Source organism: Pleurodeles waltl, chromosome 8 (assembly GCF_031143425.1).
Source record: "Pleurodeles waltl isolate 20211129_DDA chromosome 8, aPleWal1.hap1.20221129, whole genome shotgun sequence".
Lineage (NCBI taxonomy): Eukaryota > Metazoa > Chordata > Amphibia > Caudata > Salamandridae > Pleurodeles > Pleurodeles waltl.
The window spans coordinates 194,378,584-194,406,290 of NC_090447.1; the positions used below are offsets into that span (position 1 = coordinate 194,378,584).

General features: G+C 40.7%; 1 protein-coding gene across 5 annotated transcripts in view; it reads left to right on the top strand.

The window, feature by feature from the left end:
* GRIK1 (glutamate ionotropic receptor kainate type subunit 1) overlaps positions 1 to 27,707 on the top strand; it is a 990,817-nt gene that overhangs the window by 401,622 nt on the left and 561,488 nt on the right. For 4 of the 5 annotated variants that reach the window (XM_069204055.1, XM_069204056.1, XM_069204053.1 and 1 more), the window contains exons 2-3: positions 6,365 to 6,532; positions 26,019 to 26,276. In XM_069204055.1, the coding sequence (XP_069060156.1) occupies positions 6,365 to 6,532; positions 26,019 to 26,276 (426 nt within the window). The remainder of the gene's footprint in view (positions 1 to 6,364; positions 6,533 to 26,018; positions 26,277 to 27,707) is intronic. The other variant, XM_069204057.1, reaches the window with a different exon arrangement.

Here is a 27,707-nt window from a genome sequence, read left to right on the forward strand (position 1 = left end):
TTCCAAAAGGTCCTTTGGGGGTCCTGAAGGGTGCACAACATCAGCTAATGTTCCAGAAGCTCTGAGTCACTCCTTGGAGAGCTGGGACGACAATTCCCACAAGATTCCTGGTCAAATCCTTAAAAGACAAGTGTACGCAGAACAGCTGGGCTCTTCTAGCAGAAGCTATAGCAGGTGACTCTTGGTACCACCTTTGTACCTTACATTGAGTCCACTCCTGAATCCTGTAGAAGCCAGGCATAGTGCTCTTTTGTGAAGCCCAGAATGTGCAGCAGATGCAGTCCCTTAAAGTGCAGTCCTTTTGGGTGCAGACCAGGGGTTCAGCAGGGCAGGTCTTCTTCTTGTTTCCAGGCATGGATCTTCTCATGCTTGAAGGTAAGACTGCAGGGCTGCAACTTCCACTCCACCAACGGAAACTAAGGTTACCTCTGTGTATCCCTTCCCCTTCTCTGGGCCAACTTCTACTCCCACATATACCCTAGCAATCCCCTGGGACTGCCCACTAGTGGGGGTGAGCTTCTTTGTGCAGGCAGTATCTCCTCTTTCGTGTCCTTTCTACGAGCAGTCAAAACAGTTACCTCTCTTTGAAGGGTCAAATAATTTCCCTGCCTTTGCAGGATCCAAGTGATTCTCCTAATACCCCTTCCCCTTAGAAGTGGAATCGCTCGGGGTTCCCATCCTTGAGTAGGTGTTTGATGATCTTTAGAGGGCTCTTTTTTAATCTTGGGTTACCCAGGGCTTTCCCTAGAAGGAGACCTGTCCTCCCTTCTTCTGATAAGCCCCTGGTGTTTTTTGAAAATCCTGGTTTGAACCCACTCATCAGCTGTCTTGCACAGGTCCCTAGGACTAGATAACCTAGAGTCAAACAGATTCTGCTGTAACTTCTCTGAGGTACAATTACTCAAGATGTACTCCATCACTACTAAATTGTATGGCCCCTCATAGGTACTTACCTTGCTACCCTGTATCCAGCCCTCTAATGCCTTAACTGAGGTGTCTAAAAAGTCAACCCAGGACTGAGTATTGACTTTTTGTTTCATGTGGAAGTAAGACTCCTTCACCTCTAGGATCGGGAGCCTATCCCTCCCAGCCACTGGAATCAACTTCCAGAAGAGTGTATCCCAATATAGCGAGCTAACCCTCCTCATTCTAAGGGCTCTCTCAAATGCTGTCAGCCTATTATCAATGTCATGTTCCCCTTGGGACTTGGCGACATTTCCTTTGAGCAGCCTTGGGTCAAACCCACCACCCCTAGACATCTTTCCCTGTGTCACCATCTCTTCTTTCTTCACGTGCCCACCTCTTCTTGGCCAGGGCCAACTTCTCTGCTTCTAGAGCTATATAGGCTAACTGGGCCTCAAGTTCGCCTCCCTGAGGGACATTTCTGCATCTTCTGTGGTGGGGCCACTCCTCCCACTAGCTCTAGGTAGGGCCTTATTAATGTATTACCGGACGGGCATTCTGATTCCTCATCACTAAGGTTAGAGGGGTCATCCTCCCCCTCCCCTTCCATCTCAGGAGCTTCCTCTGCAATATGTCTTAATAATTTACTGTTTTGTTAATATTAACGCTTTATACACCTATCTCCTAAGTTAAGCTTGACCGCTCACCAGCCAAGCTACCAAGGGTTGAGAAAGGATTAATTTATTGCTACTTTGACTGGACCATATTTGCAATTGTGGTATTATTACTAGCTGTGGGCACCTACTTGCACATACTAATAAACCACTTTCCAACATATACAAACCCATCTAAACCCATATTTTGGAAACATTATCTGCTTCACAAAGATTGTTTTCAGGCATAGGTCAGAATCATGCTTAGTGTACATTTCCCACGAGCGCTTCATGACGAATGTTAAAGGAGTGGCTATGGAAAATGAAATAATTATTAAGTATCTCAGTTCATTCAATTCATTCATAATCAAGATTTGAATTCCCATTACATTTCAGATTCCCTAGTTTACACTAAAATCCATTTTGATAATAAAGTAAAACTCACCTATTTGTTGGATTTGTTTGTAAGCCTCCAAGATTGCCATTTATAAGCATATATGGTCAATTGAATAATATGTGCTGTTAAAGCAAAGAAAGCTAAACAATGTCTCTAATTCTTGGCTTGTGTAGTGAACCTATTGGCAATACATACACACACACACACACACAAATGGGCAATTAACAATTTCACATCAACACATTACAAGTAGAGTTAAACAGACAAGTGTATACAATATGAAATTCATCTGTAGGGATAAACAAACACGTACAATAGGACTTCCATCGCAGGGCTAAACAAATATATGTGTACAATATAACATCCATATTTATTGCATGAGTTGCATTGGAATGTACGTGAGTAACCCAAAAGCAGTAAGTAATGCACAGCCATAAATTAATGTTGAGTAGGTTGCATGTCTAAATCTATTTCGTTGCGAACCAAACCATAAGTATTTTGCCTTCAATGAACAATTACAAAACTACAAATACATTTTAGTTTCGAAATATATCGCACAGACCATAATATAGCCTTTGATGTCCTAAAGGAATTTTCTTGAGAGTGACTGGGCAGAAGTTTTACCATAAAGTATAATTAATAAAAAAAAAGTGTACACATACACATTTTAAGCAGAATGTCACTTGTTTACAAGCAATTTTTTAAAACTTCAGTGAATATATTTTTTTAAGACATTTTAAGACTAAGGAAAAGAAAACGGTTCATGAAATATGTAGAACAACCCAAACACATTTTATAAATACTAGTCAAAGACGACTACTCTGAACATGAAGAGTGGAATAACATGTTTTACTGTTAACTGACTAAGCCTATAACTTGAACTGAAAAGTCTCAACCAAACTTTTGAAATGTTGCTTATCAAGATTAATCAGGAATAGTCTATCACCTACAATCAAACAAAAAAGACAAAGATAGTATTTATCACACAAAACAGCACCTAATACAAGTCATTTAAAAATAAAACGAAAAAGTAAGGGGACCATCAGCAGTAATACAACTCATAAGCATAAACCGGTTATTGCTTAAGTTAGTACAAATTCAACGGACCATCATATGTTCGAATATCATACAATATTTTTAAACATTGATTTTATGCTTATATTAAATAATAATATGTAACATTTTGTTCAGATATATTTATTAAATTGGGCGCTCGTTTCTAATTAATTAGAACAAACAGGAAGTATTAAAGTAAGCTTAGCAACCCCAAGAAGTGACATGGAAGTCAAATTTTGGTCATTGTTTGCATGTGCAAACATTGCTTGCACCTTTGTGTACAAATGTACAGCCACATTTCTGTAGTTTATATGTTAATTTTCCGAGTTTGCACATACATTGTATCTCTTTTGTTTAGAGAAAAGGAACATCTTACTTTTTTCATCAGTTAATGTAACTTGTATTACGTTTTTCCTAAGTGATGATGTGGTGTAAAAACACATGCTTAACTGTAACTTAACATGAAAGTGGTGCTTTTCAAACAGCAATGCACGTTTCCAGCCGGGAGTATTTGTTACTATATAAAACAATTTCTGAGAAGCAACCACACTGTAAAAATGTGTGTAAGCACTGTAACATCCACGAATGAAAACCACTGCTTTCAATTAGTGAAGCACACATTTTACCATATTGTAAGTCAGGCACAACTTACTAAAATGTGCACTAACTGGTAGTAAATAGAATGTGCACTCTTACCCTAGTGCATGTGCGCAAACTTACGGTCGGATGTGTGGTCCACTGTGCTTTACGAATTTGTAGGGCACTTATCTGACTCATAAAATTGATTTTGGGGAAACTGAGGTGCAAATGTGTCTGACCCAATTTTCCCACAGGCACATAGAGTTCATAGTTTGTCCCTTTAATTGACATCAATCAGTTCCCAATATCGCAGTATATTTTGTTAATAACGACTGCAGTATAGTTGTTGAAGTCAGCAATAAAGTAACTTACAGAAAATGGGATAAGGTTTCTGAATAAACTTTTAATATGTGCACAATTGCATGAGAAGTACCTGGGAAAATGGAAATGACAACCATTAAACCTACTAAAGATTAGCTCGAAATAACAGACCTCCACTGAAATCACAAGCAAGCACAACATGTACAATCTTACACTGGAATGAATAACCTAATTCGAAATTAAATGAAATTACATGCATTAAAATCAGATCCCTTTTGTTTAAAAAAGTAAGGGCAGAGGCGATTGCACACAATTATTCTTGCAATGGAGAAAGGCACATCTGCCCCTGACCCAATAGCTTCAATTATAGATAGAGAATGAAAACCCTTGTGGAGTATTAAATGAAAATCCTGTGCCCTGGGAAACAAAAACATTCACTAGCTCCTAATACAAATGGTTGAGAGACTCGTACCCCCAGCCTAAATCAACAATAACGACCAATGCAATAACATCATCTTCTTCTTCGCCTCTTACTTCGAATATTATTCATTCTTGCAATGCACTCTATTCAACGAAATTCCAGAATACTTGTCTGGTGGATTTCACATCTAATTGTTTATAATTACCATTGAATGTCTCATTTTCTTTAAATATCCTGCGAATTGCAAAACACTAATGGGTGAAGCATTACAGTTATGTTCTGCAAATTGGTCCTGCAAACTGGTCATGAAAAATTAGAAGGTCCTCCATGTAGCCAGCACCCGCAGTGCATATGAGACATGAATGGAAAACAATGTGAATATCTCCATGTTGAGGACCGCATCCACAAAGAAGTGTTAAATCTTTGGAAGCAGCTTAGATCTCCTAGACATACGTCGGGTCCAGGATTTCCAAATAAATTAGCTTCAGCCTTTGCTAGTGGCATACTTTTCTGCCGTGAGCCTACAAGTGCAGAACCACCCCACTGCTCAGAGTCCGCATGCATAGGGATATGAAGCAAGATATATTTTCCTTTTTGTTTCCATGGAAATTCCATACAAAGTATTTTCTTTGCACACATCTACATGAAAATAAAGACTATTGCTTATAGCATCTGACCATAGTTGATGCACTATTTTGACCACGATTATTTTGAGAGTAAGCTTGGAAGTGCTCATAAGTTTGGGAAAGCCATTGCAAATATGTGTGAATACTCACAAAGATATGGGTGTTGACCTCATTTGGTCTGCACAATTCTGACCATCCCCTTAAACTCTAGGAGACTGCTCATAACTACTATTCTGTATTTCACTTATTTGTCCTACAATTTGGCAGGTGTGGCAGATTTTTTACATGTGTAAATCACTCCTCCACAGGCACAACTGGTTGTAGTATAACCTTACCATTTTACCTTCGGTTTCAGTAGTTTTCCTTTTTACGCCTTACTTATGTACATTAATCTATTTGTGAATCAAGCCTCATGTTTGTCAGTTGTTAGCCTTCATCTATGGTCCAGAACATTATGGGTTATTAATTTTCAAGGGACTTATCTGACTCTTTCAGAGTCGCACATCATACGATTTTGTGACCCACAGGGTTTGCAACTGCTAAAGGATTCGTACATTAGGCCAAAAGCTGCAATGTAAATGTATTTCAAACAAAATGTTTCCAAAATGTTGCTCAAGGTTCAATTCTCACAGGAAGCAACAGTTACTTTCTAAAGCAATATGGCTTTGTGCTCCTATTTGAAGAACCTAAAAGATGCAATACACAGTTATATAGTAGAAACGTTTTTCATAAGTATGAATTGCAACCAATGTTTCCAAATGCACTGTATTTTTAATTATGTTATGGCAATCTGCCCTGTTTTAGTTTGAAAACCATCAATATAGATTTTCAACTTTTTTACATGGAATTGTTCTGAAATATTTATATGGTGACAAACTATTATTTGATTTATCGATTGATAATTCCCTGTTTTTAAGATCAAATTAGCTGAGTGTTCAGTCCATTATTTCAACTGATTTTGTCACAGATACTTCGGCATTTATTTCACAACCTGCGAATTGCAGTAGGTTTTGATTAATAAAATTTGTTATGTTTTTGTATTATTCTAAAAGAAGGTATTTAGTAGTAATTCAAACTAGTGCTGGAAATCAAAATGTGATTACATGCTGAATGATTTATTGGAGATCTTCACTGTGAGGAAAGTGTATACGCCTACGAACATTAATTATTTGAATGACTGAGACTACACGTTCCATTTGAGAGGGTTGCATTATTATTTTGTGATTAGACATGTTTAACACTTGCTTGCCCCTTAGTATGTTTTGCATAGCGGGGAATTGTAACCCATTTTCTGAGTGCTTGTAGATTCCTCGTTTTTTTCACAATTGTTTTCTCATGCAGATCTGTGTGGAAGAGGCAGACACTATTCCGAATGCACTTAAATGCCTTTTCACCTTTCCTTTTGTAGGAGGAATATTTGAAACAGTGGAAAATGAACCAGTCAACATTGAAGAGTTAGCTTTCAAGTTTGCAGTCACCAATATCAACAGGAACAGAACCTTGATGCCCAATACGACACTCACCTATGACATTCAGAGAATAAACCTTTTTGATAGCTTCGAAGCATCCAGGAGAGGTACTTTTTTGTGCTTTTAATTCATTGATTTATTCAGGATACTCAGTCCAGTACTTTGTTCCACTGTTGTCAAATTTCAGTCTTCGTTACCTTACCATTTAATATTTTTAAGTTAAGGTTAATAATGGGAAGAATAGTCTTGTATGAACAGATGTATGTTACATTTTATGACTAAAAATGGTCCCTAAGTAAGGGAAAAATAAAAAAATTTGCATTTCAATTTTTTACACCTATGAGTAAAAACAGCTGTTAATTACCTGCCGCCAGCTCAGACCCATCACGAGAGGAATGTAATCAAACGTTGCTGTTATCCTCAGATAATATTAGTTCTGAGGCAGTCCCTTTACACAAAAAGTGTCAAGGTTTAAGCTCAGAGCAGAATTTCTCTATGATTCTATGTACAAACTGGCATTTGGTGAGAGACGCTTGGGATTTCAGAGGACTCTTTCCAGCTCACCTTACAATGTTAGACCATCCAGCAGGGTGAAGGCCAAAAGGACCGTAAACCTGTAGACCCAGAAGTAAAACAACAAAAGCATTTCCAATGCAATGGGTCTCGCGTTTGATAGAGTTAGAGCTATTAGCGTTGTAAAATCCTAATTGGACTTTTCTTCCACATAAATTGAAAATGAAAAGTAAAACAGTTGACATAACCAATCCGATTCAAAGCGCCACAGCCGTCATGAGCCTGAGTGTGCAGGAGAGACTCAAAAGGAAAAAATTGTTTGATCACAGTCGAACATTTCATCAAACATGCAATTATCCATGTAACAGGGTTGATGGCCAACGAGGTAACAAAACTCCCCCAAGGAGGGACAAATGTAAAGCATTTACCAATGATAACAAAGGATTTTTGAAAGGCAACCCCATGAAATAGTGATAGTGATAGGCGTGCGGTGGATGTGGTTAAAAGCCCACAGATAGGCAGGCCAGAGCGCTTGCGCACTTGACCTAAAAAGAAAAAAGTAGCGTGCCACACTAAGGTATTTGGGCGATTGTGCAATAATACATGTAACAGGGTCATCTTCTAGACGGTAACAAATCAGCCTCAAGGCGAAACACATAAAGCATTTACCTACGAAATCAGGGGGAATTTTGAAAGGCAGGCCAAGGAATGAATGAAAGTGATGGGTGTGAGATAGGTGTGATGAAAGCCCACAGAAGTAGATTACAGCATGTAGAGAAACATTGCATGCACGCTGCCTAGGCTCGACCTAAGAAGGAGTCAATTCCAAAGAATGCCTTGCATGTATTTGTGGCGTTATTAGGTGACTTAATGTAGAAGCCACTGTTTGAGAAAATGTTCTTTTAGTGGTGAGAATACTTTGGAGGCCTTTCATGCAGACTATAAATTTGTCTTTTTCATTATTTTAAGCTGCTTAAGGTCTCAGAACCCGAAAATAATAAGACTCTTTTGCGATGTTTGGCACTAACGTTTTGTGACAATGTTTAGTAGAATTACCTCTCAAGTTACAAAGCTATTATGTCTTCAGCACTGAGCCAGAATATATTTTCCCCCAATTACACAATCCTTAAAGCTTTAAGCCCTTGATTTCCTTCTAAACTAATGTAAAATCTCAAACACCGCCGCTGTGACATACCAAACTAACTGAGACTCACTCATCTTTCTTATCTGTTGTCACACACCAAAGCGTGTAATTGTCAAATTACAGACTCAAATCAATGCCACCAAAACATGCCTGGGACACACAAATATATCAGTCTAGCTTTTTAGTTCACTGCAACATGTACTGATCCAACAGTTTGGTTTGGTGTCACTGTAATACGAGTGTCACACTGGCACCTCATCCTTTGTAACTTGACACACTATCACACCACACATTCATGCAGACATCTTACTCTGTAACATGACGCATTATCACACAGAAGAATCAACAGGCAGTTTAACCTTTGTCGCAGATCTATTGACAAAATTTTTTAATTTTTTCAACTGGTGCTACTAGCTACACAAAAAGAAAATGTCATATGCATCTTGCTTTTCATAACCGCCAAATACAAACTGTGGGTACGTCACACTGCATCACCATAACACACTAACAAAGAATTATGTGTATCTCACCCTCTGTCACTGTGCAACACTAATACGTCACATGTGAGGAGCTAACAAGACACTCGTATAATTATCTGCGTCCCTAAAACTGTACAATAAGACCTCGGAAATAACCAAAAGCGCTCTAGAAAACACCTAAACCTAAAAATGGATACATACAAATCACACCATCTCACTACTATCACAACACACAAAATTAGATACTGAGCATTATTGTGACCCACTAGCAACACAACTCAGACGTCTATGCCTGGATCACCCTTGGCGTCACACTGTCATAAACCCGCACACATTTGCGTTATAAGCAAGCGGTATAACAAAACAACACACTGTACTACTCATCTCAGCGGTATCTGGCCCACAATACCCCTCCAGAGCTTGAGCAGCACACAGGCCGGGTCTCCGTGCGTGCACTGCCAGCAGCACACAATGCAGTCAAGGGGAAGCCAGACGCTCCGCAGCCCAGCTGTCCCCACAGCAGGCCTGGACGTCACGTCTGTCACAGACCCATCTCCCGATGTCTGGTGGCGAGGGAGGAGCGGCATTTGAATGGGAATGCCCAGAGGAAGCCCTCTGGCCGGAGAGGAGTGGGTGTCCCACAGTGCAGTGGAGAGGGTGCTCTTCACACCCTTTCGCTAAGCCTCTTTGGGTCTTCTCCACCCCTCGCCCCAAGGCACTGTGATGAGAACTGTGCTTCCCCCCAAAGCCTTCCCTGCCCCGAGCTAAGTGAGAGCGCACACTTTCAACTCTGCGCACGAGCTGTAAACATAGCAAACAGATTTTTGTTGCTTGCGACGGGCACTGTTAAGTGACTGATTCAGCTACAATGCGGTCTCCATAAAAGCCCAGGCAGACCCTAGAGAGTGATCGCTCTGAGAACACAGGATGTCAAAATGAAAAAAAACTAAAACAATCCATCAGGATTCCAGTGAGGGCAGGGGGCAGCGGGACAAAGTGTGAAAGAACAGAGCCACGGAAGCCCAGAGCTAGAAAAGAAAGCACGTTTTTCAACAGTGGGTGGGTTTGAGGTAGTGTGACCAGATCTTAAGAACCAACACGCATTTGGAATGCAATAGTCTTGTGTTTGCTCAAATTAGAGCTCAGAGCGTTGTCAATTACTGACTGGACTTTTATTGCCAGTCAGACTAAAATTAAAAATAACAAGAGAAAGAGATTGAGGGCAAGAGCGAGCTGGCACTGGAAAAGCCCCCCTCTGTTGTTGGTTTATGTTTACAGAGGGAGCTGGTGTGGAGGAGGGAATGCACAAGCACCCACAGTGCAAGGCAAACAGGCCAATACTGAAAGAAAATATCCCCTTCAGAAGAGATAAACAGGACAAAGCGTAATTACACAGTACTTTGTGCTGCTCCCAAAGTGAAAAAAGGCAGGACAAAGAGGCAAACAGACCACTAGCAAGCAAGGATTTTTGAAGGACACTGCAACTAACAAATCAGAAACTTGGAACTCACTCTATTGCACTCAGCGGCATGGAAGTATGCTGATCCCCCATTCAGATGGAAAAAAGAGCACCCTCAGCTGACTACAAAATAAACAAACAAAAAGTGGACAAAAAAGAGAGAAACAAATCCACAAACAATTACTGGGCCATAATATGTATACTGGACTGGTACCCTCAGACCGCTTCCTGAGCTGGCCTATGTGTGTAGTTTTTGCCTGCAAGGGAAGCATTCTAATTGGGTGGTCGGTCCTTAGCATTCTATTTTGCAAAGGCACAATGGCCTTTCACTGTTGCCTCCTTGAGAAACATAAGAAACACTGCAGTAATTACTCCCCGTCCAACTCTACTTCTGTTGGGGTACTAGATGGCATGCTGCTGCCACCATTCACCAGCTCACAGACTGTCACACTGCACAGTGCTATCTGCTTCATCATGCTGCCTTTGCAATACCTAATGCTCCAGGCCGTGATATCTTTTATTGGACTAACTGAAAATTAGGACTATGTGCAAACTGCACTACGAAATAAAAATCTTATGTTACCCCTATTACTGAGCTACACATATCACACTTCATTTCTACTTTAGTTATGCTCCAATTTTCTCTTGTTAGACTTGTTTCAAGCACAACATATCTTACAGAAAATTTTAAACTGGCAGGGTGTTGTGGGTGCATGCACTCCTCTATCTGAAGCCGGTATCTCATGAGTATTTTGCAAGTGAAGGTATACCTCGCATATGAGTTCCATGCAGACTGTCCTCACGGAATAAGAGTAAAACCTGTAATTGTTGTGAGCATTGTATTAAACGAATATTAAAACAAATCACAAAATGGTCTAACCCTACTGAAAATTAAACACACATGGCACAAGGAACAGTCATTTTGTATCGCAAACAGTGACTCTTAACAGAGCATTAGAGAGACGAGAAAATGCTCTGACCTTGATTATAAAAAATATATGTTATGCTTCTTCCTCTGGCCCATGAAACATACATCTGTGAAGGTGAACTGTGGATGTCATATGTCCTGGAAGTAAGAATGTTATGTCGCTCTTGTAAAATACAGTAGAAGTTTCATCTGTACATACTGTCGGGGGAAGAACTCACAGCATTTTGTGAAGAATTATAGATCTAAAAAAATACATAGTAAGTTTGCCGTCTTCGCTGAGCACTTCAAATAAAACATTTGCCTTAGGTTGTGTTCTCAAAGAAGACATCTATCTGCGGTACATTCTTATAGCCCAACTATATCAAGTGAGGTGGGTGTATCTATCACATGCTGTCTTCTATAAAACCAGGATGAGCACAATACATACTAGTAGAAGTCAGAGTAAGTGCACTAGGCCTATTGATCCTCTATAGAAACACTATAGAGGAACTTTATTGAGCAGCATAAATGTCCATGTCGATGGACATGGTCATGAGCTTGGTCTTGTACTCCATCGGAGTACAAGACCTGTGGTAGCATGGCATACAAAGTAATGGTGGCAAATACAAGGGGGTCAACAAAGACTTGTTATTATGTTGAAAAACATGATTTTGTCCAATAGATGAGCAACCTTCTACTAAAAGCACTGATTGTAAAGTATGACGGTCATTAAATGTGTCACTTGACATACACTGTAACCTGCCTTAACTGAGGCATCCAGAAATGCTGTGAGCTCTCCATGCACAGTCTGAAGGATAAATTCTCTCAAAATTATCTGTATGCTCAGAAAAGAAGCATGCTTTGTTGTAAAGACGTTACTCGAGATGCAATACCTGTGCTCAAATATTAGAAGGTATTTGATTGTTCAAATGCCTAGGTCTTGTCAATGAATATCAACCCACATACCACAATGACTAAGGACATCAGAGAATGTTTACCAGTATGCAAAGATTCCTGTTACCACTGTTTTAAGGGGCATAATAGGTGACCTCCCACTGCTTGTAGGCAAGACATAGTACACCATCCACATATGTTGGTTGCACCTTATAATTTGTTATGACTCCTAAGCAAAAATGTGACAGCGTATGTCACACACAAAGAATAGAAGCAGAGAAGGTTATAGGAGAAAATTATAGGCCAGCTAGACTCATCCACTGCATGTAAGCTGTTCAGCTCCTCCCTGTCCATCTATGATAAGGAATGAGGAGAAAGCAAATAAAAGAATAAAACAGCTTTCTTGGACTGATGTGCTGGCCTATTGATAGAGCTGCTTCATGCATTAATATTTTAAGAGTGGTAAGCAACAGGGAACTAGGAGACCAATGTATTAAGCACAGTTCCAAAGTAGTATGTGAGTAATTGGGTAACTGGTTGTCTGAGGTGTGAGCCCTGGTCAAGCAGCAAGCACAATCCTAGTCAGGGTAAGGTACAAGCAAACCCCAAATTAACCTGTGCTGAACCCCCTGATAGCTTGGCAGAGAGCAGTCAGGGCTTAACTTAGAGCCAATATGTAAAGTATATGTGCAACACTTCAAACAGTAAAACAGTGAAAACAACACACACACAAATGCACACCAGATTAGACAAACAGAGCATAACATAATAAATAAAACAAGAGTAAAGTGACAAACCCCCAATCAGTAGAACTGGAGTTGTGTTGAATTTTTAAAGAATAATCTGCAGTATTGCGCCTAAAAGCATAAAGCACCAACCGCAGCTATCTGGTCACACTAGATCGGGATAAAGTCAAATGTTCAGATTGACCACAATTGAGCGTGGACTGAATACACTCCCCGGATAGTCCAGCTGAAGATTTAACTTCTCAAGTTTTGCACTAGGAGTCCCTTTCTCTTTGGGGAGGGGCGCAAGAACCAAGGAGAGTGTTGCAGGCGGACGTCAACATGGTGCAAAGAGAAGTCTGGGTCATCGCGGATGAGCGAGCTAGAGCTTCATGTTTGGGGTCCTCCGTGGGCTGCCAATGTCGCTGTGCAAAGGGATGCGCTGGTGGTTTATGCAGAACATCAGTGCGAGCGGTGTGGGTCCAGTGTGAACGGGCTAGTTTGCGGTTATGAAGAGCCCAAAAGCTTGCTTTCAAGAGCTCGTGAGCCACACCAAGGGTACAGGACCTGGGATGCATCACTTGGAGGTCAGGAGCTCACGAAAGACAGGTCTAGGAGCTGTTGTGGAGGTTTTTATGTCCCCGAGGTTCAGATTCGGAGGCCATCATATTTCCCCTTTGAGTCACTTTGGGGTCCTGGGTTCAAGACGAAGTTGCAGGTCCAGTGTTTCTTCCCCAGGCAAGCAGTCAGCAGGTCAGCACAGCAGGGCAGCAGTTCCTTTAAAGAAGCATTCCAGCAGAGTGTCAGTCATTGTAGCAGCACAGCAATCCTTCTTCCTGGAAGAATATCCAGAACTGTAAAAGTGTACTGAAAAGTTGGTGTCTGAGGTTCCTCTTTTATACACAGTTGTGCTCTTGAAGTGGGGGAAAGCTTCTAGACGTGTGCCTTTGAAGTGGGGAAAACGTTCTAGAGGCATGCCTTTGAACTGAACAGATGCCCTGCCTAACAAATATCAGTTACTTTTCTTACTATTCGGAAAATAAACCAAGGGGGGGTTTCTAAAAGGTATTGTAACAAGGAGAGCCATAATGAATGTGGAAAGCAGATGGTATAATACCAAGATTTTTTTAGGTGAGTATGTTTGGGGTGCATTGCAGGTTCAATTGAATGATGTACAACTCAGGTTTCAGAATAGAAACCCTTTTATCTCAAACAAACCTTGATTGGCCAGAAGTTGATTTTTAGAACTTAACACAATAATTTCCATTTTGTGTATATATTTACCTTACTATAACAGATGTTCCAAAGCAGAGATCATTTATTTGATTAAATGAGCAAGACAATGGACGTCAAAAATGTTCTCTGCCCATAAGCCACTTGGGAAGTCCAAAATGAAAAGTTGTTTTCCATTACAATGTCACAGAACTCTGCCTTAGCTGGCACTATACTTCATATATATATATATACAGTATATATATATATATGGTAGAGGATCTGTTATTCCTACAGTATGCAATGACAGCCTTCAATTGTCCCTTTAAAGCCCACCTTTATTGTCCTGTTGATGCAAATGATGTGTTTACTGCATACAAGTATTAAAATCCTTATGGTGGTAGGAAAATAAACTATTGCCCAACTTGTAATGTTAGGCAATCAAACTGTTTACGACACTTAGGCCCTGATTATGAAATGTACAGCACTAGAGCCACATGAAAATTTAGCATGTTACTGCCTGTTAAAATCAACCCCCTGAAATGGGATTTTACCTTGTCGGAATGATTTGTCTGGTTATAAAATCCCACAGAATTTGCCATTAACTGGACTTTTACTAATATATTTCTCACCCTCTCTTCCTTCTCTGAGCAGGTGGTAAATGTATGAGTAGGCCTTTGGATGGAGCAGTTGGTGAGGGAGGATAGTGGGAGAAGCAAGGGAGAAAAAGAGAAGATTTTAGGGGAAAAAGAATGTGGAAAAAATGCACTTGCTGTTGCAGCCAAAGCTTCATGCAACTTTATCAGTCAGAATTACACTGTTATTCTCCTACACTCAAAGACTGAGTATGAAACAACGTACCCACTTGGAATCATGTGGAGTGGAATTGTAATGGATAAAAATATCTTAAAGCACTTGATTTGTGATGTTACATATAAACTAGAAAGGACATCAGGCATATTTGTCTCTCAAGGGACATTCTGTGTTGTGGTAACTATGCCTCGGTTCTAGAGGGAAGCAATTTCAGTGTAGCTTGGATGCTGACCCTTGCAATATCTATAAATGGGGTTCTTAATCTGCAATACAATTTTGAGATCAAAGACAGTTCAAGGTAGAGCACATCAGTTCAAGGGAGAGCACAGGCAATTATTGTTGGCTTTTTCAATCTATCCCTTGCCTCCAATACACTGACGCTAGCTGGTTTATAGGGCATGCTATGAGCATATAAAATGACTTGTTGTAAAGGTAATGCAGCTTTTGCATGTATTATATTACTTAGGAATCAACCTGTTTGCATATATACTTATAGGATTCCCTTTTTAATTGATGTCTGGACTTCCCAAGTGGCTAGATACATGGCAGGTACATCAGATTTTCCAAACTTAATAATGGAAATAAAACCACACACAAGAGAAACAAATTGCAAAACTGCACCAAACACAAGGGGTAGTTCAGCTAATGCCTCCAGTGCGCTTTTTAATTTGCTTGGAAATATATGCTGCACTGATTTACTCAGAGGGAGAAGTAATTACCTTTATTTTTTTTAATAATGCATAGGACATTTTCCTGCACCTGCCTCTCAACTTGCTTTAAAAATTACGATCCTCGCTCTCTGGGTTATGGTTCACCAGAGATCGTAAGTAGGTAGTGGTAGTAGGATTCCTCAGTTTTCAAATTCTCATGTGTCTCCCCTTCTGCACTGTCCTTACAGTATGTAATCTTTCAGTGTGTGTGTGTGTGTGTGTGTATCTGTCTGTCTTCCTCTTTGGTATTGAGCTGAAGCTAGCCAGGAAATGTAAATATGTTACATGTTCTGATCAAGCTCTTCTTTCGTCCTGCTCAGGGAGCAAAGTGCAAAGTTTGACAGGGGGAAGCAAAGTAGGATGCCTCTAAGAGAATTACATTCTTGTCTTTTCACCAAGCCTCTAGCTTAAGGGAAGGTGAATTACGTAATAATGCATTTTAAAGAGCTTACAGACCACTCCATAACAAGTTCCAATTTCAGTAGTGGCTCGAGGGCCACGGAAGGGGCGGGGGAGAGGTTCGGGATGGGGGAGGCCGGAGGGAATTAACATTAAATTGAACTAAAAAAACAAAAACACTTACCTCCTCAGTCGCTCCTCTGTCCCTCTACACTTCTCTGCCTCTGCAAGCACAGGCTCCCAGCCTGCCCTGGGCCAATCCTGAAGCTGCTCAGGATTGGCTGGGAGCACTCAGCCAGGCGCTCCCAGGCAGACTGGGAGCCTGTGCAGGCTCTCTCCAGCCCAGAAACACAGTTGCTGGGCTGGAGGGAGCCTAACGTGCATGTGTGTTTGGGCGGCCCAAGAAGTGCAAGTGCTCCCACTCAGTGCACGTCACCCCTATGGTCCCACCGCTTTTAAAGAAAACAATAATAAAGACAGTTGCTGGCGGGGGGAATGACACTCCTCTGCCCAAATGGAGGAGCCCCCACTGTCCAATTTATTGCTATGATTTTGGGATTTCAAAAGTACAACCTGGATGGCTTGTGAGTTGTACAAGACAATTTAAAAGTCCTAGGTCCAGGGTTTTTGAAGACTTTAAGACATCTCATAAAGGATCTGCATGAAGTAGTAAGACATGCTATCTCACTTTAAAGATATAACTTCAACCAACATATGAGAATCTGCAAGCCAACTGTGTGAACCCACTGAGGGTAGCAAAAATTACAATAAAACCAGTGATATAGAGGGGCCGTTTCTCCGTAAGGACTCTGGGGCTGGGCCCCTCTGAAATTGTAACTGCAAAAAATATTAATAGATTTATTTAGAGATATGATCAAATCTCTAAAAAATCAATGTATTTAAGTCTGGGCTGCCTCTCCCAGGCTGCCTACCCCACCTTGCTCTGAACAGTGAGCCGGAAGCCACACAGTAAATGAACGTTACGCAATGTGAGACGTAATGCAGGGCTTAGCTTTCAAAAGCCATTTTGTTGGACATGGCAGTGTCTGTAGGGTTACCCCAAACCTGTTGCCTTCCTCCGCCACTGTTCAGACCTTGTTTTTACTGGTTTTAGGACTCTCTGCTAACCAGTACTAAAGTACTTTTGCTCTCTCCTTAAAACATGGTAACACTGGTTTATACATTACTGGCATATTTAATTTACCTATACATTCTTAGTGAAGTGCACTTCATTTGCCCAGAGCCTGTAAATCAAATGCTACTAGTGGGCCTGCAGCACTGATTGTGCCAGCCACATAAGTAGCCCCTTAACCATGCCTCAGATCTGCCATTACAAGGCCTGTGTGTGCAGTTTCACTGCCAATTCGACTTGGCATTTAAAAGTACTTGCCAATCCTTAAGCTCCCCTTTTTCTACATATATGTCACCCCTAAGGTAGGCCCTAGGTAACCCATAGGGCAGGGTGCTATGTAGATAAAAGGCAGGACATATACCTGTGTAGTCTGTATGTCCTGATAGTGTAGAAATCCTAAATTCGTTTTACACTGCTGTGAGGCCTGCTCCTTTCATAGGATAGCATTAGGGCTACCCTCATATACTGTTTGAGTGGTAGATTCTGATCTGAAAGGAGTAACACAGCCATATTTAGTATGGCCAGAATGGTAATACAAAATCCTGCTGACTGGTGAAGTTGGATTTAATATTACTATTTTTGAAATGCCGCTTTTAGAAATTGAGCATTTCTCTGCACTTAAATCCTTCTGTGCCTTACAATCCACATCTGGCTGGGGTACTTGACAGCTCCCATGTGCATTTCACTCAGACAACCCCAAACAAAGGATGCTCAGTCACACCCACACATCTGCATACTGAATGGGTCTTCCTGGGCTGGGAGGGTGGAGGCCCTGACACTTACATGTCAAAGGACGGTGGCCTGCCCTCACCATGGACTGCCAAACCCCCCTACTAGGACCCTGGCAGACAGTATGGAACAGAAAGGGGACCTTGTGCACTTCTAAGCCACAATTTGATGTCTCCTCCACTTCAAAGGCACATTTGGGTATTTAAACAGGGCCTCTTACCCTACCAACTCAGACACTTCTGGACAAGATACCACTGGTGAAGAGACTCTGAACCAGAACCTGCAACCTGCCAAGAGGAACTTCCTGGCTGCCCAAAGGGGCCACCTGACTGCTTTTCTGCAAAGTACTGCTACCCTGCTGTTGCCCTGCTGCCTGGCTGCCCTCTGGCTCTGCTGAGAAGTGCTCTCCAAGGGCTTGGCTAGAGCTTGCCTCCTGTTCCTTGAAGTCTCAAGGCCAAAAAGACTTCCTCCTGTAAAGAACTCCTTGTGCTGCGAAAATTTGACTCACAGCCTGCCAGAAACGATGCACAGCCTGCATTGCGGTGAGAAAATCACTGCACGCCGAACCGAAACGATGGAGCCTGGCTCCACGAGAGGAGATGGACGCAGCTCCAATGTTGGAACTGGAACTTCAACGCACGGCCCACTGGATCGACGCATAGCCAAGCCAGAACGATGCAGCCTGACTTTCTGCGAGAAGAATCGACGCAGCACCTGCCGTGCCACCGAAATTTCCCCGCATCGCCCACCGGATCGACGCAGCTCCTGTCACTTCATCCTGCATGCCCAGGATTTCTCTGCATTGTCCCCGGGGCGTCCTAATACCCCGCATCCCAAAGAGGATCCAGGTCAGCACGCCGCAAATGGCTACAAAGCCTTCCCTGCGTGGAAAATTATTGATGCATCGTCTGAGTGCACCCGGAGAAACTGATGCACACCTACCTGTTTTACATGTGGTCCCTTGCGAAGAATTTGAACGCGAACCAGGTACTTTGTGCTTGCAAGAGACACTTGTTGCTTTTTAAAGACTAAAGACTCTTTTTATCATTTTCTAAAGTGATATCTCAATGTGTACTTATCAAATCTTGATCGTTTGACCTGCATTTAACCAGCTAAATAATATTTATTATTCTAAACTCTTTGTGGTGTATTCTTGTGGTGTTATACTGTGTTATTGCATGATTTATTGCACAAATACTTTACACATTGCCTTCCAAGTTAAGCCTGACTGCTCAGTGCTAGGCTTCCAGAGGGTGGGCACAGGATGATTTGGATTATGCATGACTTACCCTGACTAGAGTGAGCGTCCTTGCTTGGACAGGGGGTAACCTGACTGCCAACCAAATACCCAATTTCTAACAACTTCCAACTTACATGCATCTGTAACTGGACTCTACCAGCTGTGAGCCTGCCATGCCAAGTGGTGTCACCACCATCCTGGACCCTTGGAGGTGAGGCCTATGGTGCTGCTTCAGTCAACCCATGTATCCTTATGGGAATCAATACATCTTCACTGTTGCAGGGATCAGAACCGGCACATCTTCACCTCTGTGTGTATCAGAACTGGCACATCCTTGTCACTGTATGGAGTGGGCCCAGTGCATCGCCTTCATAACCAGCACTTCACCCTCAAAATTGACACATCTCCTGCTACAGGAGCAGAACCAACTCATTGCCTTCAAGACCAGCACATTGCTTTCTGAAGTGAGGAATCGCCGACTTTAAGTGGAGAAAACAGATACATCTCACTTTGTTGGGGGATCGGAACCAACGCATCAGCTCAGCTGCACCTCACATCTTCCTAGACGTTGACACAACCAGGATGAAGGTAATTTTGTTCAGCGGGGCAAAGTGGGTCTCTCTATATGGCCTGCGCTCCATCGCATCCGGCCTGAAATCCTGACTTTGACCTGGTCTTGTTTTATTTATTTAATTAAGCTATACTTTTCTAACCAGGTCTGGGACCTTTTTCTGTGGTGTTTTCACTGTCTTACTGTTTGCAGTGTCGCACAATCACTTTACACATTGCCTCTTAAGTTAAGCCTGCCTACTCTGTGCCAAGCTACCGGAGGGTGAGCACAGGTCAATTTAGGTTGTGTTTGTGACTTACTCTGACTAGGATTGTGGTTCTTGCTTAACCAGCATGCATACCTCTGTCAACACAAAACCCAATTTCTAACACCTTCTGTGCCATGGTAGCCTATGGTGCTATCCACTGTAGGTCAGTTACACTGTCAGTGTCAGGGAGTCAGGTATTGCAGGCTGCATCCATGCATGAGGCCAGACATCTGTCACTCATCGGTATAGATCCCATCCTATCCCATTCGTCACAGGGTAGGACTGGATGATAGCATTGTGCATGAGATTTAAGGCCTCGTTCTCAGTAATGGTAAATGTTATAATTCTAAACTTGTATTGTGCATATTTTGCGCAGACCCCTGGTCACGCTCACTAAAACACCTCAGGCTGTGGCTATAGGTTAATGTCCCCTTTAAAAGTAGAGCTGCTATATTTGCTCCCCGGTAATGTTTATCTAAAAGGCAAGCAGGCCTTTTGTTCCCTGGTGAAAATCCAAATATCCAAGTCAAGTGCAAAGGGAGAAATATGTGCTTATAATATCCTGATTTGTGGGAATACCAGAGAAATGGAAAAAAAACATGCTATGAGTATGCATGCCTAGAATATGGACCGTGTATTTGTTGTTTGAGGTTCTTTCTTATCTAGATTGATCAGTGCAATGGTTCTAGAATGTTTTATCCAAACTCTGGACTTGTTTGGATTTTAAAGACAGTTACACACTGTACTATGCTTGATGTTTGGGGTTGTGTTATTCTGGGTATCTGGCTCAGTCATATGGTGTTAAAATTGGCCAATACCTTCATGCCATTAACATTAATGTCACAAAACACAGATTGAATTTCATCAATTAAAGTTAAAAATGTTAAGGTAATCCACTCTTATTTCAAGTGTTTTACTTAATCTTCAATTCTCATACAGTGTGAGCTATTTCCATCTTGTTGTGTTTCTGGGATTTTTCTTGCATCTTATTACTGTTTGGTAGTGCACAATTTGAGTTGTGCCAGGTGTTTGTGAGGGGTCATGATTTAGAGCTCTGGCTCTGAGACTGAAGGCAGTGCAAGCTTCTCACAGTGACTGTCAGTAGGTTGGCCTCTCTACAAAGCACACATAGCAATGCTCATGTAGTCCAATAGCAACTGAAATTATGTGTAAATGTGTGTGAAAGGGGTACATAGTTCTCAGAATATTTACAAATCAAACAATAAAAGAAAATGTTTGCATGTGAGTGAGAGCAGTGTGCCAGTGTATCTTTGGGGGTCTGAAAAGAGGGATATGCGAGGAAGTGCATTTTGGGGACAGTGAAAGAGGATACTGATGAGGAAAGAGATGAGGTTGAAGATAAGCAGATGGATGAGCTATGGAGATAAAAAGGGTAATCAAGTCTAACATAAAGTGCACATAACTGAAGATCACTACTTCTCACAGAGAGCTCAATAATATTTTATTCACAGTCTAACATTTTCAATGTTAATTATTTATGACATATCATTGATTTTACCTGTTTATCTTAACCAGCTAACAACCACAGACAAAGCCAATAGTTCTGGCAGGGTTTAGGTGCATATTAGTTGTTGTGTTATATATCTGGATGCAATAACAGTTCAGAGAGGATCTAAATATAGCTCGGGTGGGACAGTATGCGAATGACAGCAATGTATTTTACATTTTCGTTTTTAGGGACTCCACTTTTTTCATTCCAGTTAAAGACGGGTGTGCACATATTGCTGAATGGCTGATTGCAGCCTTCAGCTGTGGGTGATTCTGGAAGCCTGGTTAGAGCATTTTCTTCCAAAGTCAATGCCGCACATAGTGCAAGACCTGGACAAACACACATTTGAAAGGGCCTGGATTTGTTGAGCTGTACAATGTGCACACTACAATAATTGTTGATCACATTAATGCAGTAAGATATGGGCCAGTTTTAATGTGTTTAAAAATTTCAAGACTATACACTCACAATTGCTTTGTAAACAGTCTTGCTTTCTAACTAAATTCTTTATTACAATATGCTTTAAAATGCACAATTTTTTAATCCTCTTCAAAACTTTTTATCATTTACAGTACCAGGAACCAGAAAGCCACTGTCTTTGGTAGAACCGGTTGGTAGAACCTAAATGTTGTTTGGAAAGTATCACAGCCTCACCCTGTTCTCATCACCAATGTAGCCTAGAGGTGGAGGGTGGCCTTATAAAATTTTTAGAGTGCTTATTTTGTCAGGAAAACCAAGGCAGTAAAAGACTGTCTTACAGGCAGACAAGTCAGGGAGAGAGTCACCTCACTATTGACAGGAATGAATTTTAGCTGAAAATTATTTTGTCTACAATACTCCCCTTTCTGATGAAGGTTTTCTGTAAACCCCACTTCTGTAAACCCCACAAAGTAAGATACAGAATAAAAATATAGTACCCAAGCCTTAGTGCATAAACCCTTTTTGGAAAATAAGCAGAATATTCACAAAATAGCAGCCAAAGATAATTTACTAAACCGTTGTCAGACTTAAAACTTGTGGCCCAGACTCTTACCGCTTTAATGCTGCCCCATGATAAAATCGTACTTAATTTACTCAAATGCATTTTAAAATCACTTTTGCAAAGAGACATTTAATTAGCAATGTTTTACCAATACTGTCAAAAAAAAATACTCACAGTATCTGAACTAACATTCCGTAACAACATCAGATTGTTTATTCTTTATATTTTGTGAATAGCTTTAATAAAATCAGATTGTTTATTACTTTATGTTTTGGGAAAGTCATTGCACCAATATTTCATTAATGATTATAGAGTTATTATTAATTAGGGATATTAGACAGAAATGTTTACAAACAGCATCATGTCTAGATTTTAGAATAATGAATTTCAAAGCTTGCAAAAAACACCTGTGAGGAGGAATTGTTCAGTGGCTGTCTTCATATAACTATACTAAAAAAGAAGGTATAATAATGAAAAATGAGCTTAGAAATTGAGCATAAAAGTCAGTAGAGACACCATCGGTCCAAGAGCTGTCCTCTTTATACTGAGTAATATTTCATTCGATACTGCTTTGCAAAGTCAACTCTTTTTTTAGTGAAGACAGATCTAAGTGTGCATACAGATCTTTGGTCATTCAAGACAAATATTTATCAATTTCCTCTGCAGCAGGATTTAATTTCAGGAAAAACAATTTGTCATAGAATTTTAGAAAAGCATTAGCAATTTAATAATGATCCAGTTTCTCCCCCATTATTGTCCTTATTAACGGTAGACTTAATAAATTATCTTACTTTTTCACCATTAGATAATACGCTAGAAGTTATCCCTCTTTTACATTCTCTTTTCCAAGTTCATTCAAATAAATAAAAATTGAAATGTTTTTGGAAGAGATTAACTAAAATCTGTTGCTTAAGCAGATGATGTTCTTTTGTATGTTAGCAGACCTGAATGTTCAGCGCAAGCACTTATTCCAGTGGAGGAGTTCTCACCAAATTAAGGTTTAGATATGTACTAAATTTATTACAAAAAATGCTACAGGACTATTACTTTATGCAATAAATATTTAAAGTAAAACCATGAATGTACTAAAAAATACCACCTTAATTAAGATATTTTTTATATTTATTTTTTACTAAAATTCACAAAAGTTTTTTAGAAAATTATTGTTACATTTGTATCCATAGTCAAAAGTTTTTTTATTAGATTTGATCATAAATTAATTATTTCGTAATTTTGTTGATATTAAATGGTATATATTTAACAAGTCAAATAAATTAATTTAAGGTAATGTTATTTCCAACTGGGTTCTATTTTGAGGTTCGTGCCTCTCTTATTCTCTGTGGGGGGATGGTGCTGTATGAGGGGCCAAATTTACGAATGTAAGTTACTATTGCCAAAAAGGAACAGCAGTAAAGCCAGCATGCTACATGGGGCTGGCTATGTAGCATGCTGGCCTTACTGCTGTTCCTTTTTGGCAGTAGTAACTCACATTCGTAAATTTGGCCCCATCCCCTGTTTCTGGGGGGTAGGGACTTGTAAAGCTACACTTTTGAGTAACTTTGCACTTGTAAATGGTGAATACTCAAAACGATTAAAGTTACTCAAAAGTGTCTGGGTAAACTTACATGAATATCTTACTCACAAAAGTAAGTTATCTGTGTGAATTACCCCACACCTAATATGTAGTAAGTCTGCCTCATTTTTCAACCACTTCCCTTGTCCCTCCGACATTTACTAATAAGTAGTAAACGTAAGGACTGAAAGATGGGAGAAGTGACGATTTACACTAAGAGGTTGGTGAATATCACTTTGTAAAACCTGAATAGTACCATTGTAGCACTACTACATGTACTAACTGTACCACAAAATGCAGTTTGTGGACAGTCCCCATAGTCTTCATATGCCTACATTTCAAGTAAAATATACGTCATGTAACTCTCAAAGAGTTGGAGGGGTACTCCTTGGAACCTATGGCTATCGATGATTCGTAACAGTACTCACCTGCGCAGTCATTAATACACTTGGAAGGGCATATGTGTGCATTCAATCATGCAGGAATGTCACACTAACGTACATTTGCTAAGTTTAAAAAAAAATCTCCATCATGAAAATATTTGTTTAGATTGGAGTAATTGTTTTCCTTATGCCTCAAGTATAGGTGTGTTCCTTCGAGGGGCATAGATTTACTCCTGTCCTTTAATAGGAGTAATTCTCCAAACATATTCAGAGTATGAAAATACAAGTTTTTAATGAATACCTACAAACTTTGTAAGCTTGTGGGTGTTAACCAACTGTGGTGGGTGGACTCTCTTGAATGCCTAGAAAACTGCCCCTGAAAGCAGATTTTTCCAAGTGGAAATTCTGCCATATTTGTGTGTGAAAATTCACACCGTTCCCCATCCTTCCAATTAGTAATGTGATTTTGCGTTTGTAAAGTAAGTGCAAGTGTGGTGCAAAAATGCCTTTGAGGCTAGGGTGATCAAAGAAGCAGAAGTTTAGCCAGTGAAAAGCTAACAATAATCTATGATATGAGGGAAGAGGAGAAGGACTTCAAGTCTGCATGAGAAGATGGGTAGAGAAATGACTAACTTGCTTGAAGCTGGAACTTTCAAAACCAACATTGTTTAGGATTACGTGAATGGAAGTGGTTCAATACACAACGGGCAGGCCACTGTAAGAAGTACATGGTGTGGACATTGTTAAGGGTCACATGTTTGGTCATCTTTCACTGCATTCAGGGTCAAATAGTTTACTTGCTTGGGGAGAATGCATCTGCCTTCCAAGAGTGTAACACAAGCCCCGGTGGCCCCTGAAGCACAGGGGCCACCAACCCTTCAGGGAGCCCCCACTCAGCCCAAGGCCAGTTACTAACCGTAAAATATGGGAGACAAAGGGGCCCTCTTCACAATCTGCAGGGAGTCTCATCACCGTGTTATGCCACTGCTTCCTTTTACGAAAGGGCACGTTAGTTATTTATATATCTGCAACCCAGTACTAATTTGTGGGAGATTGCAAATTAGGTATAATTCCTAGTGAGAAGTTATTAGCAGCTGTCACAATAAATAGTGATTGTATTTAAGCTGGTTCATAAGTGAGCCTCTAAAAACTATTCATCGTGGTAGAATGGCAGAGGGCAAGGAAAGATCAGTGCAGCCAGGCAGACAGGTCACTGCCTCTTGCAAATATAGGCCCATATTTATACTTTTTTAGTGCCGCATTTGTTTCATTTTTTGACGCAAAAGTGGGGCAGACTTACAAAATCTAATTGCATTTTGTAAGTTTGCGCCACTTTTGCATCAAAAAGTTATGCAAATGTGGCGCATAGTGTCCCGTGAGCTGCCATTTTATATTGTATGAAATATGTTCAACGTTAGGATATAAGTACAAAATCAAAAAAGGTATCCAGAAGTAGTCTTAGCTCATAATAATGTAACTCTTTGTCTGGTAGATTTGACAAAGTTGTCTCTGTAATTTGTGCATTGAATCAAATAATTTCAAGGTAAATTTGTAAAATCTTTATAAATCAGTAACTTGTCACTTGATTACTAATTTCAATGTCTCTCTCTTTCTCTTACCCTCATCATCTCTTTCACTCTGACTTGCTCATTGGACTTTCTCTGTCTCCTGACTCTTTCCTTCATACTCTCCTTCACTCTCTTGCTCTCTTCCTTTACTTTTCTTGCTTTTTCCTTTCTTCTTTCTCCCTCCATCTCCCAATGTCCTTCACTCTCTCTATTTCGCTCATTCTCATTCATTATTTTTCTCATTTCCTCTTTTCTTTCTCTCACTTTCGCTGCCTACCGCTCTCACCCTAACTCCTATGTATTTCCCTGGTTCTCTTTCTTTGTTTCTGTCTGGTTTTCTCTCCCATTTCTTTCATACTCTCTTCTTTACTCTTTTTTCTCTTACTGGTTCTCTATATCTCAGCGTGTGACCAGCTTTCTCTTGGTGTGGCGGCGCTCTTTGGCCCTTCGCATAGTTCCTCTGTCAGTGCTGTACAATCTATTTCCAATGCACTGGAAGTTCCTCACATACAGACTCACTGGAAACATCCATCAGTAGACAACAAAGATACCTTTTACATCAACCTCCACCCAGACTATGCCGCCATCAGCAGAGCAGTTTTGGACCTGGTTCTGCATTACGGCTGGAAGATTGTGACAGTGGTGTATGAAGACAGCACAGGTGTGTACTTGTCAATTTATCTGCTTTGTGTGCTATATTCAAATGTAAGAAGAAAAACTCTTATGGCTCCCTGGTGTCACATACATCCATGAGCCCATATTCATCAGACAACCGATGGTATCAGAAGGGACATCACACACACTTTGACCTCAGTGACATCATAGGTTTGACCCCCCCCCCCTTGGATGACTTTGCACTTGAGCAGCATCATGGTTTTTGATGAGGGGTAGGACACCATTGAATGGGAAATGCAACAGGAACCAGAACTCTCGCAGCTGCCTTTACTTTCTGCTACAGACACTGCCTTCGTGAGGACTAACACAACAGGTAGCAGGGGAAATGTCAGGAGTTCAAAAAGGAAATTGAGGAATACCACCCACTGCAACTAATAAACATTAATGCCTAGATGTTGTTTGAGTCAGATCTTCAAAGGACATTTACATGTTGTGCCTTTATTTATCTTACTGTTTTGTGCTGTGTTATTAAAGACATTGCTTCAAATGGGATAGAGAAATCCTTTGTTGTGTATATATATATATATATACATTCCAGAGGCATAGCTTAGGCAGTGGGATTCGGAGTGTGTAGCTCAAATTTCCCAACTAATAAGAAATGGTTCGGTATGGACTGTTCTCATGAGGAGGAAACTCAATACTGATTTGCCTTTGGTGTTCCTCTGGGGCTGATTAAGTGTTTAGCAGATGGGTACTCTGTTTCAATGGTAACGGCGTGGACTATCCACCCAACTCAAGGTCCATCCGATTTTGAGTTGAACAGAGCACAATTTTTATACCAATGAAGTCTGAAACTTCTTTGACAGCCTGACGGAATAAGTGCCGTAGTCCGACCGTTCGCTCTTTTTGGAGTAAACGGTTACATGGCTTTTTTTTTAGCTGTCCATCATCTCCAGGTATATCCTTGTGGCAAGGGGCAGTAAAAAAAGAAAAAAAATAACCCCACACCTTGGCAGAAAACTAGTGTAGGGGTCATTGCCTTTTTTTTCTTTCAAAAACAAACGTACACTTTTGAAGTCTGTTCCTGAGAAAAAGTGAACTTTGCAAATGATTGTTTGCCAGCCATCATGTTTGACTGAGCTGTCCATGACATTTTTCCTACATTGACAGGAGCCTCATTGATGGGCTGTCGGACATCTCTAAATTTGGTAGGCCGAGTAAAGGAAAGTAGCTTTCTAAGCCTACTACTACATTCTAAAAGTGTACATTTGCATCCATTCAAATAGTACGTCTATGAGTGCAGATTTACTATTTTTTGGTAAACTGGTCATGAAGGGGCATATTTACAAAAAAGTGAAAATGCAGCACAGCAGTCAAATTTGCTGCTCTGCATCACTTGAAGAGAGCAGAACTGCATCATAGGTTCAAAGAAATAGCTCAGATATACTCTCTCCATCGACTAGCGCACTTTGGGCTG